We start from the raw sequence: 15072 nt of genomic DNA, 5'->3' as shown, positions 1-15072 counted from the left end.
TCAAGTGTCTTAACGCGTACTGGCAATCCTTGTTAAAATAGTAAGCTTTTGCGAGTGAGTTTCACAAAATGGTTCATGAGATATAATATATTAGACGTATAGAAGTGTACACTTAAAATTAGTCATTTTGACTGGCTTGCGTTTTATAAGTAGCTGCGGATCCGTTTATAGAAACGCTGTTTGTTTTAGGAAGGGAAAATGCGGTTGGAAACGAGTTCAGTTTCCACGTAGAGTGCCGTTACGGAAATTGTTTGATTTACGCCTATTTAATTGGGGTTGCATTTGAAAAGCACGAAGGTAAGCGATGCATTGAAAATATTTACTTAAAACATTTAACACATTACGAACGCGAGTAGGGTTTTATCCCTAAAGTCGTGTTTATAGACTTACACGAGTTGAAGCATATTTTTCGCTTGTGAATGACATTACTATGTTTTTACGAAGTATTTCCGCTACGCGTGCTTTGACGCGGGCAAAATTTGGACACATTTGAATGGCTCAAAAAAATGTCGCATAAACAATTTAAAGACCTTTCGGTCGGTATTTTAATAATTATATATATATATATTAGAAGTATAATAGATTTTCACCTGATAAACTAGGCAGAATCAGTTATTGTGAAATCCATAATTCCGTTTCGTTTTCCATGATTCCAAACGGTGGTGATGTCTTTATCGGCAACGCTTGTTTATATTTAGTGTTCCGTAATCCAAGCAAATGCTTTGCTGACGATATGGAGCGTCTTTCGATGTATCTTTCGACGAGATCAATTCTTCCAACAGCTAGCTTCTTGCAGGTTTCAAACATAATAGTTTTTAGGCGGTCGCTTGTAGGTGGTCCGCGTCGTCGATTGCAAAGTATTTGTTCGATTTGAGGTCCAACTTTTACTTGAGCTTCGTTCGTCACACGTGGGCATCAATTTGTGGGGGTATGGGTCGGATTAATGAGTCTTCATTTATATAATTGCCAAGATGAATCGACCACACTCCTACAAGATTTGAGATGGCCTGTCTTCGTGAGGCCAGATAGGTCCAATTCTTTCCTTTAGTTCAGATACATGAACAGTCAATTTTGCTGTCTCAGTATTCTCTCTCTGCACTAGGCAGTACTGGGTGATACTGGTTTTTATTCGATTGTGCGACTATACTTATTTAAATATTTCTAAAATGCACAGGAAATATTGACGTAGATATTCTTACGATTTTCAATAATAAATCACGTGACAACAAGGCGTGGTCTAAACCTTTTTCTCTCGACTCTTATAGACGGAAATAATATTTTTGTCCCAATATGGCTTGAACAAAAGCGCTTCGATCTACATTGCGACGTAACTGGCGTTCGATTCTAAAAAATACCGCATTGTTGACAATAAGGCGAATTTCAAAACAAAGCGCTCACATTAAACGGATATAAATGCCTTGACGCATAAAAATTGGTGTCAGCAATTTGAATTTTTGCAAATTCGCTGCAAGGATATCGCAAACATTAGAATGTGGTTGCAAGAAATCTACGTAACGGAATTTTACCGAAAACTTTCCGTTTATCGTTTGCACATTGGCTGCAAGGAGTAACGCAAACATTTAAAGGATTGCAAAGAATTTAGGCCATAGATTTTTACTGAAAATTTTTCGTTACGACACATCGATTAAAAACAAAAATTCTCTGTGTAAACACAATATGACGAAGTGGCTACTATAAATATAACGAAAACGTGGACCATAACTTTCGAGTCTTTGGAGGATTGCGTTTTGCGTAGATTTGTTACAGGATAACAACGAATAATGTAATGAACCTTTTGTTGAATGTGTTTTACGTCAGTGTTCAAAGCAACGCCTATCTATAACTTTATACACAGGCGTTGTTCAAAGTAAGCCGGAAGGGTCGGGAACGACGTTCTGATAAAAAAAAGAATTGTTGTCGGAACGGCGTTGTTCAAAACGACGCTAAGGAACGCACATACTTGGTGTTTTTAGGGCTTTAATACGAAACATTAAAAACGTTTTAAGTTTGATCGCTTATTTTTTTTCCAAATCTTACATTATTTAGGGAATTTCCCTCCTAGAAGAATGGAAAATATGCCACGAAAAATGACGTTACAATTTACGGATCGTCATTGAGCTGCAGTGATAAACAAAATGAATCTAATCAGATATATTTAATAACATCCAATGATAAAAACAGTGTTATATATTTTTTTCAGAATATGTAATTTGTCAGCATTTACTTTTTACCAACGTAATCAAATAAAAAAAATGCTAAAAGCTTGTAGAAGATTAATTTTACCAGCTTTTGTTCGCTTAGAACGAGCAAATAACAGCAAAAAACATGTTCAGATCTTACAACAAGGAAAAGGCCAAAGAATGTTGTTGGTAAAACGATCTTTGTCCAACACATGTCTTGACCGTAAGTAAATAATAAATAGGAAGCACCCGGAGAACGATCCGGTCAAATAGCTTATAGGCCAGTCTGGAAAGTATGGCAGATCTCGCGGGTACACGGCCGGAAATTGCAACAAAAGTCAAATACGTGGACCGCAAGCGCTCATTCAAACTTCAGGGTGCACTTTATGATTTTCTATACATTGCACTGTTAAACGTATGCCGCACAAGCGTTTTACATATTTAGGGTTCAGTTCGGATTTTTTCGGGTTGCACATTTGAAAGGCTGACAAAAACTCGCACTTGCCCTACTTTCCACAGTACCCAAAATTGATAATTAATCACATGTTGGTGCAAGGGTAGAACAGAGCAATCCGGTCAAATTGACACTTCCCAATAAAAATACTTGCAAGATACTAATAATCTTGTCTGGAAAGTATAGCATATCTTGCATGTGCCTGGTGGATAATATCAGGAATACAGGGTGCCATAAGGGTCAAACGGGTGCCAGACTAGTGTATGTAGCACTTATTTCAATTCTGTGCTGGGTGCACACTAGGGTTCCTTTTTATTCTGGATTTTTTCACTCCCGGGAAACGGGATTGACAAATGAAACTTCCCGGAAATCCTGACGAAATTTTCGTGCCCTAATTACGTCATTATGATGATTAAAATTACTTTATATTAGCTCCAAAAGTTTAATTAAGCTCATTCATGTTCTGTAGTATTGCTTCTGCAATCTTACAAGACTTTCTCGTATTAAAGTCAGCACCCTTATTTGTATTTTTTAGAAAACACGCGCATACTAGGCGCATTTTTATTCGTAAAATTAATTTAATTACGTTTTTCTGCTGGTAGGCGCAAAAAAGCAACTCAAGCAACGACTCTTGCACACATAAACTCCAAAACAGTTTGAATTGTACTAGATTCCTGAACTTAAGATGTGTAAAAAACCTTCATTGAACATTTTTAAATTTGGCGCTGCACACCCAAGATCTCAGTATTATGTGCCATAAAATCCAGACTAAATGTAGCATGTAGGAAAATCAGGTTTGCATATTTTATTGTGCAGGTTTAATCTGTTGAAAAAACTTGCAGCTACACATGTCATAATTTACACCAGTGTTTCATAATGTCACCAAACTTTTATTTAAAATATCTATCTATTTATCTGCACCAGTGGTTCCCAACCTGGGGGCCGCGATCCCAAAGGGAGTAGCAAAATTGACAAGAAAAAAAACAAACATTGTAAGCTAAAATTTTACAGTAGAAACCAGTTAACAATTGTGCTAATGATATTTGCTTCAGTGAACTTGTGTTTATGAAGCCACTATTATTTTTGTTTTCAACCAATTTCTGAAGCATAGCTTATAAAGTCTAATAGCCTTGTTTAATATAAAATAGGAAGAGCAGTATTATACACTATTCAATTCTCTAACAATTGTCCTACTTAAACAATTCACATAAAAATGAAATAATATAAAAACATACATAAAAATTATTTTAATCAAAATCAGTTTAGTTTTACACTTCAAAAAAAACGAACCAAAATTAAATTAATAGTATTTTAAAGTAACCCTGGTAAGTAACGCTATTTATAACTGCCGCCTAACAGAAAATGAATTAAAATAAACACTAAGCCTTAATAATATACCCTCCGACAAAATATACAACAACCGCACCTCTGTCTAGTTTAAATTGTATTCTGTAGGTTACTTTACCATTTAACTGGAAGACAATTTTCCTTTGTTGCATCTTCTTTGTAGTAAAAAGTATTGGCGCAAAAGCCTTATGAGAAATATGAATATTTTGTTAACTTTTATATGAATTTGTACTATGCTCTATATGAAATAGAATAAAATTGGAAGTCACAAGAATAAAAAGGCTGGGAATCACTGATCTAAACAATAACAAAAAATTATAAATAATTCAGTATTGCAATGGTTGTTTGGGGGGATATATTTGTATCAATTAAAATTTGGATTTAGGTAATTTTAAGACAAGCAAAATCAACCAAGATTGCAAATGAATTATAATAATGATCTCATCATTGATCAGTAAACAAGTTTAGCAGATTTTTCTTTTTTTATGTTTTATTTCTGATTAATAGGACAGCCATTCAACTTGAGTTAGCAAGCAGAAAATCGTAGACTCAAGTCTTGCTTACAGTTCTTTATAACAAGGTTTGTGCAATTTCAAACTGCTAAAACATCTCCCGGCAATCGGTTAACTGAGTGATGATCATTTATGCTTAAAAAGTTATATTAAAAATATAACCTCCAAATTAAGCTATGCTTTACATATATTGTAGCTTCAATTGGCCTTTCTGATGAAGAAGTTGAATTTCAAAATCTGGCAATGGACTTTGCTGCAAAGGAGCTGGAACCAAACATGCAGATGTGGGATGAGAAGGTAATTTTTTTTCTTAACAATAAATTGCCATTTTTATATATTCTTGTGAAAGTAACAAATTATATTTGACTTCAACAAATGAAGCCCAAATATTACATTAATAAAAATCAATGCAATCTGCTGTTGTAGTAGGAAATAGTTATTTATTAAGCTTTCAGAAAATATGTTTACTGTGAAAATAACATAATCTAAAAAAAAATCAATAAATATCAGTTTGCGAAAGTGAAAAAAAGCATCTGCAACATGCTTAAAACACACTGTCCACACTTTTTTTGTGGCAAGATGGCTGTATTTTATTGTCTGTTTTTAAATAACCCTTCTTTTTTATTTTCCAAACAGATAAGCAGAGTAATAAAACATTAGTAAAAGTCAAAAATAAACTACATTATGAATGATTCCATTTGTCCATACAAATATGTTAATAAATATACAGATTGTTATTTTAAGAACTAATGCGTACCACTACCACATCCAAAACATTGGTAATTTTTTTTTTTAAACATTGGTAAAAAAGAATTACAATTTGAAATTATTTTATGTGTGTTAATTTGTTTGGGAGAGTGCTGATTGATAGACTCTCAGTCTCTCACCTACTGGCAATTTTAAGTTTTAATTTAATATTAACCTGTAAACAGGAAATATTTCCTACTGAAGTTATCAGAAAGACTGCCAGTCTTGGTTTTGGTGGACTTTATTGCCAGGAAGAGTATGGCGGTACTGGGTTGTCACGACTTGCAACTTCTGTTATATTTGAAGCACTTTCAACAGGATGTGTATCCACAACAGCTTACATAAGCATTCATAAGTCAGTGATAGTAAGAAACTGTTTTAACAAATGTTTATCAAGTCAATGTGAACAATGGCAATAGACTAAATATAACCAACTTTTTATTATTATTACCAATAATTAATCTACACAAAGATAAAACATCAATTTTTATGCAGTATGGTTTCGTGGATGATAAACGAGTTTGGAAATGAGGAACAAAAGAGAAATATCCTTCCTGAATTTACTTCCATGGAAAAGTTGACCTCCTACTGTTTGACAGAACCTGGTTAACAAATATTTGATAAAAAATATGGGCGTTCAAAACTAGATATGTTATATACAGGATGTGGATAAGTATCACTGCCCTAAATCCAGTGTGTTTTCTTTACATGGTACCATCTACCATTGCTCATTATATACGTTTCTCTGATTTATTATTAGGCATTACAGTCTAATATTATTGGGCCAATGTGTATGTGTAAAGCCAGGTGCAAAGATTTATAAAGATTTAAAGAAGCAATTTTCATATTAAATTATCTGTGAAACTAAGCTTTGTTTTATTGTAGGCAGTGGGAGTGATGCCGCTGCACTGATTACAACTGCAAAAAAACAAGGAGATCACTACATCCTAAATGGTTCAAAAGTATGTAGCTATTGATATCTTTATAACATTTGTCATATTATAATGCTAAAGTATGTTACTGTTAACTTAGGCTTTTATCAGTGGTGCAAGTGCAACTGATGTTTATCTTGTAATGGTAAGGACTGGTGAGCACGGAGCAAAGGGAATCTCAACCGTGCTTGTTGATAAAGATGCGCCAGGCCTTAGTTTTGGAAAACCTGAAATGAAGGTCCTTTATAAAATTCAATTGTTTTCGTAGATTATTTTTATATTTACCAACATTCATAAATGAAGTTAAAACAATCCATACTTTGAAGAGGATGCAACTAAAAAGTAATAATGACACTTACATATTTTGTATAGCTTGGATGGAAAAACCAGCCAACTTGCATTGTCAACTTTGAGGATTGTGCGATACCTGTGGACAATAGGATTGGACCTGAAGGTGCAGGTTTTAAAATAGCAATGGCAGGCTTAAATGGAGGAAGGATCAATATATGTGAGTGTTGATTTATTGTATAATAAAAAAGAGATACTAAAAGATTTTCTCTGATGTTATAGCATCCACTTCATTGGGAGGTGCACAAAAGTGCTATGAATTGGCTAAAGACCACCTAGGGGTTAGAAAAGCATTTGGAAGGCCTCTTGTTTCAAATCAGGTTGTCAGCATTAAATAAATATTTGCTTTAATTTGTACTAAGCTTTACAATTTTTTGAAATTATAATATGTTGTTGCAGTACCTACAATTTAAAATGGCTGAACTAGCCACAAAATTGGTCTCTTCACGCCTCATTGTGCGTGAGGCTGCTCGTTCACTTGACAAGAAATCGACCAGTGCACCAGCTCTCTGTGCAATGGCCAAACTACATGCTACAGACAACTGTTTTGATGTTAGCATTTTACATTTTTGTATAGCAATCAACAGTATTTTGATTTAGTATTAGTCTACTTTAAATCATAAATATGAACCTATTTATTTAAATAATAAGTTAAATTTATATATATATATATATATATATATATATATTTTTTTTTTTTGGGGGGGGGCATAGTTTATAGTTTTCTCAAAATATGTTTCAGTGCTTTTATATTAATTATGCCATTTTTATTTTATTTTGACCATTAAAAGATAACCAAATTGCTTTTTACAGGTTTGTAATGGTGCCCTACAAATGTTTGGCGGCTATGGATATTTGCGCGATTACCCTGTTCAGCAATTTGTAAGAGATGTTCGAGTCAATCAGATTCTTGAGGGAACAAATGAAATTATGAGAATGTTAATTGCAAGAGACACTCTATAACAAAAACTGTACTATATTTATATTAGTAACCTCTAAACTATTGCAGACTAAACAATAATTTATTGAAATCATCACAATAGCTAACTATGCTAAGGTGACCCAGGATTTTCGCAAAATATGGTGTTCACTAAACTATTTATATATACAGTAGAATTCCCTTATAATGACACCTGAAGGGTTTAGAAAAGTATCACTAGAGAAATAGTAAAGTGGTGGCAGATAACTCTAACCCACTTTTTATTGAAAACACCTCATCTTAACCCAAGCAATTGTCCGAAAGACTTCGGTCAGTGTCTTAAAGTCATTTGAACCAGGAGTTCTACTGGACATAACGAATGTTAAAATAGCTACCTCAGCATGCTACAATACAAAAACTGTAGCAAGCTAATTACTGTCAGAATATACTGTGTACAAACACAAACCATTAAACAAACACTGCATTTCAGCATTTTACTATTGTCTAATTCAAGGGTTTGTATAGTAATAACTGGCATTGTCCAGGCTAAATATGGTATTTACCATATCTATCCATACATGTATGTTTTTATAAGAGCATATTGAAAACACTTTGTTTACCAGCTGTACTTATTTATGTATGGTGAACCTACTAGTTTTGCCAATAGTATATTACCTATTTGCTTTGCATTTTCAAGAAACCAAGTTGTTGAAAGGTTTCAGAGAATTGCTTAACCAACTTGTTAAATCAATTGTTTTTTACAATGTGAATATTGTTTTAAATACACGAACTGCACTATATTAAATATTTCATTTTTTACTGAGACTGCTATGAGAAAATGTTGGACTGTAGTATAGTGACCACATGAAAGAGCCTGACTAAAGTTAAATTCAAATAATACATAATAAAAATGAAAACAGATGTTCTTGAAAGATAAAACTATCAAACTTGAAATATTTAATTTTTTTTATTTTTGTAACAGTGCAGCACATCTTAAAAGCAAAAAAACATAACAAATAGTGATTCTAAGAGAGAAAAGTAGTTGACAAATATGTTTCAGCATTTAATGTTTTGAGTGTCACATTAGAAACAGTGTTATAACTAAATACACTTACATCATATAATACATGATAGTTGTGTAAAATTAAAGGTAAACAAGTGGAATCATTTAGAAAACACTTTCAAAAATGCAGTAAAATTGGCAACAAAATTAGGTAAAGTAACTAAAAAATATGTATTTTTGTTCAATTGCCAATTTAGAACTGACTATTTGATTCCAAATGTTTGTTACGCATAATAATAAAAGCACATAAAATAAGCAAAGGTACACAATCCTCCAGGACAATGACAATGTAGTAGCACTTTCATGTAAATCAAAGGCTTCTATTTCATGATCAGTGGTCAAAACTCTCACAATGCACAAACAGTTAAATCCAAATCCTTAAAAAAATAAAATAAATGACACTCTTTTATAACTTTAACCAAGAACACAAATTCTATGCACAAAAATTGTTCTATTAAAACAAAAAGTAATGTTCAACATTAGGAGCATAAGGATTGTAGTTGTAGAATGAATATCAAAACCAATATAAAAATTTTCAAAATTAGGATTTATTTAAAACGTATACAAAATGCTACCTCCACTTCAGAAATGGACTTTTAATATTCATTCTACGCATTTTTATTAAAGCACACCTAAAATAGACATCATAAAGTTGTTTGCTGAGTGCTGTGGTTTGACATATGGGCAACTTTGCACTGTTTCGCCAGCACACTCATAGAACACCTCATAATTGCACTTTATAATTAACAAGTGGTTAACAAAAAGACAACATGCATGGAACATAGATTTGACATTTTGCAACATGAAAATTATATATGTTTACCAGCATGTGAAAGACTAATGCCAACAAATATGGAAATGCATATAACTGATGAAAAATGCCGGCAAAGTTGAGCGATAAAATTTAAACAGGATCTCTTCCAAAACGAATTCGTAATTGTTCTTTAAAAATCCATGTTAGAATCGTTTGTGGCCCAAGTCGAATAAAAGCCGGAATGAATCCCTTAAAACAAAATTCACATTAACCAAAACGTCTTAATCAAGATGATGTCAATCTACTCAACCTTTTTGGCTTTGTAATTTATAATCAAGCTACATTACAATCTGTGTATAGTGTACCTAAAATCACAATAGTTTTAAACTAACAAAATGTGAATAAATTTATCAAGGAAAATGGATGTCTGTTACAAAAATCAAGTGCTTTCTCAGCAGGTTAAAGTAGGATTTCATACCATGAAAATACCATAAAAATATTATGTATTATTCTTATATATATATAATGTATATATATATGAATAATTGAATATACCTTAAAAAAGCTCAGTGGTCCTTGTTGAGCTGTTTTAGCAATACAATCCCACACACCCTGGAAATAAAAGTGAATTAGTATTGGAAATATGTATCACTTAACCTGTTTTAAATATACTTTAAACACAAAACAGTATAAAAAGTCAACACAATGAAAAGCAGTTTTTTTAATTTACTTTGGTATAACACTTTCTAAATAGTCCATATAAAATAAATTGAAAGACTTTTTGGAAAACAAAGAGTTATTTTTCTGGTTTGTCAATGTTCAAATCAATTCAAAAATAATTAAGGGTATTTAAAGATTTAACAACTGTGTGTGAATATTGATTTAAAATTTAATTTTTCCTTACTGGATTTGGAAAAAAATATTTACTTGGCAACTATATCAAAGTTTAAAAAAATGAATAAATACCTTAAATTCTCCAGGATTGGCATTCATTAACCGAGTTTTCATCACATCAACAGGTTGAGTCATTCCAGTTGCAATTGCACCCTGAGACACAGTTTTAAATAGTTAGGCCCGTGGTTGGTAAACTGTGGGCCGCTGCTCAAATGTTGGCCTTTTGAGCAATTTTTAGTGGGCCATGGGTTATTTAAAAATATTGCAGTTTTGTCATGTACTTGTGGACATGATAGAGGTACATCCACTGTGTTTTTTTACTTTTGCTCATTGTTGCATATAATTTATTAAATCGTTTAAGCCAAAAAATTACATACTATGCCATGTTGCGCTATGTGACTTATGAACGGTACAAAGGTATTTTTTGGAAATGAGACTATCAACATTTCACACTATATGCATGATTTTAAGACAAGGTGTTTTATGATATAACTTTGTGACGTCAATCGTTTTATGTAGTGGGCCTTCAATAGCTTGAAAGCATTTCGGGCCACGTTAAAAAAGTTTGCCGACCACTTATTTAAGCAATAGTAATAGTAACTTTAAATAGTTTATACAAATGTCATAAAAAACAATTTAGAATTGAACCTTCAAACAACAAAATCAGAAATGTAAAATAAGAAAATTAATAAAATACCGGCATAACTTCTGTGTAGACACAAGTGGATTATATACTTTGATTATAAACATAAATACCATAAAATCGCTTACCGCAAGAAAACTTGCAGTAAAATGAGTTTGGATGTTGTCATTAAAGTAGGATGTGTCTAACAACATCACTTTAATTTGATCATAGAAAGCAATCTGTAACATAATACAATATTAATTAAACAAATTTTCATGACATACATGTTTGACATATAGCTAAATTTGAGCAACATATTATAATGAGAAATATGCTTGTATTTTTATTTAAGTGGTAATTTATTTCAATCTTTTGTAAGTATGTAAAATGTTGTAATCAAGCACTTGAAATGATAGAAAATAACTTTGGTAACACTTTATGGTAAAGTAAAAAACAATTGCATATTATGTGTTAACATTTTGTAAAATTACAAAAAATATGTGAGATAGTTAAGCTGCACTGTCAAATTAATCCTTGCATAGAAAACTGTTTAAACCTACTTGTCCATTGGTTATAAGAACAGCTCTTGCAGTTGCCATTGCTAAGCCATTAAATAATGCGGGGATGCCTTCCTTAGATGCAACTTGATACAAGCCATCAAAAACGTGTTTATAGCTAGGCAACAAAATGAAATTAATAGTTTAAGCTATATCAATTGGAAACAGTCATAGTATAGTAGATATATTACTTTCGTCTTTGTGCAGAAGGCAACTTAATATCGTTTTGCAATCTTACGTTGACTAAATCACATGGAGTGCCAACAATTCCCCCAAAGAAACCTAAAAACATCAATTGAAATGATATTAAAGAAAGTAATATATAAATGTATTAATATTAAAATATATGTGCATGTACAATAATATAATAATATATATATAACAAATACACTGCAATATTAACACAGGTTTTTCCTAAATATTGAGATCATGATGATCTCAGTAAAGCACCACTAGTTATGTTTAGAAAACAAGTCATGGCTTGCCAGGACAATTTAAGCAAAAATGGAAATAAATTTAAGTTACATCATTTTGTTAAGTTGCATATTAATTTAATATGTAGTATTAACCACATGGACATTTATTATGATCAATGGAATGAAAAAGCACGTTAAACATGCAGATTTGTTTAAATATTACATGGAGTATGATTTAGATCTCCCTCTATCTATATATATAATTATATATTTTAGACTTGTACCAGCAATGGATGCTATCATCATTTTTTGTAGCATATTTGGGTCCTTTCCGTCTTTTGAAACATACGGTCGTAAAGTGTCATACACAGCAAACCTTGTCATAGAGTAAGTTAGCTGAAAATATGAGTAACATTAAAATTTAAACAAAATATCTTGCCGTTATTGTATATCTATATTTATGTTAATACATTTTTTATTGTAAATATAATTAAACATAGCTCACTTTTGAAGTTTGTAAAAAAAGCAAGAAATTTAAAACCATTTGCTCAAATATGGTTGATTAAAGTCATTTACCTGTCGACCAACAGATGCACTAATTCCATTATATAGTGCTAAAACTCCTTGTGTACGAACAATGTGTGCTGCCATTTGAGTTCCTCTCATACCAGCACCACTCTGCGTTTGCAGGTGGACCTAACAACAAAGTTTATAGAATTTCATTTTTCTAAACCAGACAAAAATAATAAAAAATAAATTTCTTCTAAAAAAAATAACTATGCATGTTTTTTCAAATTGATGATAAAGCGAAATTTGCTGAGCTTGCTAGGCTTGCATAAGGTTAACAGGATATGTACATATATAAATAATTATGCCCTTGAAGTAATGGCAGAATGACAACTGCAAACCTAAGGACATTGAGCAGAATATATATGCGCAATAATGGATAGTTTTGACAAGATGGCGAAATCAACAAACAAATGCAGAAAATGGGCTGATATATAGTTTATAAAAAATAATGTAGTAGAAAAATTTTTCATCAACACAATAAAATACCAACTTTTAATAGATCCAAAGGATGTGTACAGCAAGCTGCAAGTGCTGATGCAACGCCACCATGGTACCACAGAGATTTTCGGTTTGTCACATCAACTTGCTGCATTATTGTAGTATTCTCTTTTGCACAGGCAATGATCTTTTTACAGTTGTTATATAAAAGGTAAGCTTTTTAGGAAGCCTGTAATAAAAACAGACTGAAAAATGTTATAGTAATAAAAGTGATTTTCTCTCCTTGATTTTAGTTTAGTTTTTTCTAGCTGTTATAGATATTTAGTATATGTAAGCCTGGCTACGTATCAAGCTGTTTAGAGTTACCTAGTGCAATTATTTATGTCATTAATGTTTTGTTTTCACTATACCGTATGTATTTTAAATCTATATTACGTCAGCGTATCAATAGAACATGTTCAACGCCCATCTACACACCTCCAACTACTAAGAAAGGTAGCCAATCGAAATTGAGTATGTGTATTGAGGCAAACGTGTGAATTCCTGAACACTGCTAGTTAAAACAACGCCCATCTGGCGTTGGTTAAAACTTGCAATCACTGAACACGGGCAATCGTAAATATAACTATTTCACTTTACGAGTAGGCTATCACTACTTGGTCACGTTTGCAGCAAGACCTTTGACCCTATTCTAAATTGTGCTGACGGACTGTTTACGATTGACATTCAAGTCACGTGCACTGCGTGTTAGCAGCAATTACAACACGATGCCAAAATAAAACAACTTTGCGAAAAACAGCCCCTAATTGCCAAAATGCGTTTCTTTTTTTCACACGAAAAGCAGTTGAAATGCACCTGCAAACAGGACAATGCTGTATGTCTGCAGATCTGCACGCCTCGATTATGAACCTAATGGGGCGTGTCTAGATTGTGTTTCAATAATAACACTTTGGATTGGTGACCATGATTAACCGACTTTCCTAGATTATACAGATTTCGACCATGTTAGTATCATTGCTTTGACACTAGCCATTTTAAGAGAAAAATAAAATAATTTTGATGGTGTATCCCAATCGCAATGTCAATGGCACATCGTCGCATTCATAAGACGGAAATTAGTTATTAATTTAATAAACTTTTGCCCACCCTTAAATTTTACCAGTGCTAAGACAGACATTTCCGGCTGCCTGCTTCAGAGCTGCGACACGCATTTGCTGAAGAAACGTGTGTTATTGGTATGGATAAGCTTTGTATTTGTATATCTCAAGGAATAAAAACTACAATTTGAACAAGTAGTAAAACTAATGTAGCGCTATTCTGGCAAATTTGTAAAGCCCTGGTGTATGAGGGGGTATTGTAGTGGACATTTTATTATTTGTTGCCATTAAACTGTTTATTTACCAAACTTTATGGCATGACTAACAGACAAAATGACCATAAAACAAGTAGTTTAACACGGACATGTTACCCGTTTACACGCCTCTGCTAAATGATGCTATGGCTAAGAGATCTATACCAGTGTTTCTCAACCTTTTTAGCATCGGCCAGGTCAAATTTCAAAACAAATTTTGCGGACCGGTGGACCTTCAAGAATCAAAATCAACCCAAATTTTACATACGCAATAGAAAAAAAGAAAAAAAAGTCATAAACTCTATTTACGTCACAATGCTGCAAATTACGGAGATGCCGAAGTTCTAAATTTGATGGATAAGCCTTCAACATCTTGAATTTTGCAATCGAGATATCTATCAATTTTATAAATATTTGCGGACCGGCACCGGTCCATGGACCGGCGGTTGAGAACTACTGATATATACAAAAGGAAATGGCGATAAGCCAAAGGAACTAACAGAATATAATGGTAACTGGGAACCAAACTGGACAGCTCACCGAAATAAAATAATGTAATAGAAGTTTTTAATTATGCTGGACTGTTAGTACTGCACCATGTACTATTCGCTATTCCTGTAAGTTGATTGACGTTCTGTCGTTATCCGATAAACACAAATACGTTTAATACTGCTGTGCCTAAGCTGTTGGAACACGCAACCGCAACAAATATAATCGAATTCTATCTCAGCGTATACCAGTTTGTGCTCGTCTATATTTAATAGCATTCGAAGCAATTATTATCAGCTTTCAACAACCCATTACCCTGTTTTAGCCCTGCAGTCTTGTCAAAATCAGACTTAAAAATCACATAAGCTACGTATAATTGTAAAGCGCTAAAAGCACTTAATGACTGCAGCCTTAATTGGAAATGTTTGCGTGTTCTTGTCTGTTGGCTTTGGTCACAACACTTGTTTTGCAAAATT

General features: G+C 32.7%; 2 protein-coding genes across 2 annotated transcripts; one reads left to right on the top strand and one right to left on the bottom strand.

Annotated features, from left to right (window-relative positions):
* The first annotated feature begins 2204 nt into the window (after positions 1-2204).
* LOC146168548 (isobutyryl-CoA dehydrogenase, mitochondrial-like) lies at positions 2205-8233 on the top strand. Its single transcript, XM_083382419.1, has 10 exons — positions 2205-2403; positions 4690-4790; positions 5426-5595; positions 5736-5845; positions 6126-6202; positions 6273-6410; positions 6545-6680; positions 6743-6840; positions 6920-7072; positions 7334-8233. Exons 1-10 carry the CDS (start codon positions 2253-2255, stop codon positions 7481-7483), a joined length of 1284 nt encoding a protein of 427 aa, XP_083238545.1. The 5' UTR covers positions 2205-2252; the 3' UTR covers positions 7484-8233.
* Positions 8234-8398: 165 nt separating this feature from the next.
* Positions 8399-12990, bottom strand: LOC146168547 (mitochondrial dicarboxylate carrier-like). The gene is made up of 9 exons (XM_083382892.1): positions 12809-12990; positions 12325-12444; positions 12033-12144; positions 11524-11614; positions 11336-11450; positions 10922-11014; positions 10223-10303; positions 9812-9868; positions 8399-9505 (listed from the first exon to the last, which is right to left on the bottom strand). Exons 1-9 carry the CDS (start codon positions 12908-12910, stop codon positions 9407-9409), a joined length of 870 nt encoding a protein of 289 aa, XP_083239018.1. The 5' UTR covers positions 12911-12990; the 3' UTR covers positions 8399-9406.
* Between the last annotated feature and the right edge of the window lie 2082 nt (positions 12991-15072).

Source organism: Ascidiella aspersa, chromosome 1, assembly GCF_963924565.1.
Source record: "Ascidiella aspersa chromosome 1, kaAscAspe10.2, whole genome shotgun sequence".
Lineage (NCBI taxonomy): Eukaryota > Metazoa > Chordata > Ascidiacea > Phlebobranchia > Ascidiidae > Ascidiella > Ascidiella aspersa.
The sequence above is the reverse complement of the archived record's forward strand: the minus strand, read 5'-3'. Positions and strand labels throughout refer to the sequence as shown.

Bases quoted from the DNA above. Each gene is read 5' to 3' on its own strand.
- LOC146168548 (XM_083382419.1), top strand. From the start codon at position 2,253: ATGCTAAAAGCTTGTAGAAGATTAATTTTACCAGCTTTTGTTCGCTTA. The intron at 5,596-5,735 runs GTCAGTGATAGT...ATTTTTATGCAG, and splicing joins GCTTACATAAGCATTCATAA to TATGGTTTCGTGGATGATAA. The intron at 7,073-7,333 runs GTTAGCATTTTA...TGCTTTTTACAG, and splicing joins CTACAGACAACTGTTTTGAT to GTTTGTAATGGTGCCCTACA.
- LOC146168547 (XM_083382892.1), bottom strand. From the start codon at position 12,910: ATGCAGCAAGTTGATGTGACAAACCGAAAATCTCTGTGGTACCATGGT. The intron at 12,445-12,808 runs GTTGGTATTTTA...CTTTGTTGTTAG, and splicing joins ATCCTTTGGATCTATTAAAA to GTCCACCTGCAAACGCAGAG. The intron at 11,615-12,032 runs GTACAAGTCTAA...TGATGTTTTTAG, and splicing joins GATGATAGCATCCATTGCTG to GTTTCTTTGGGGGAATTGTT.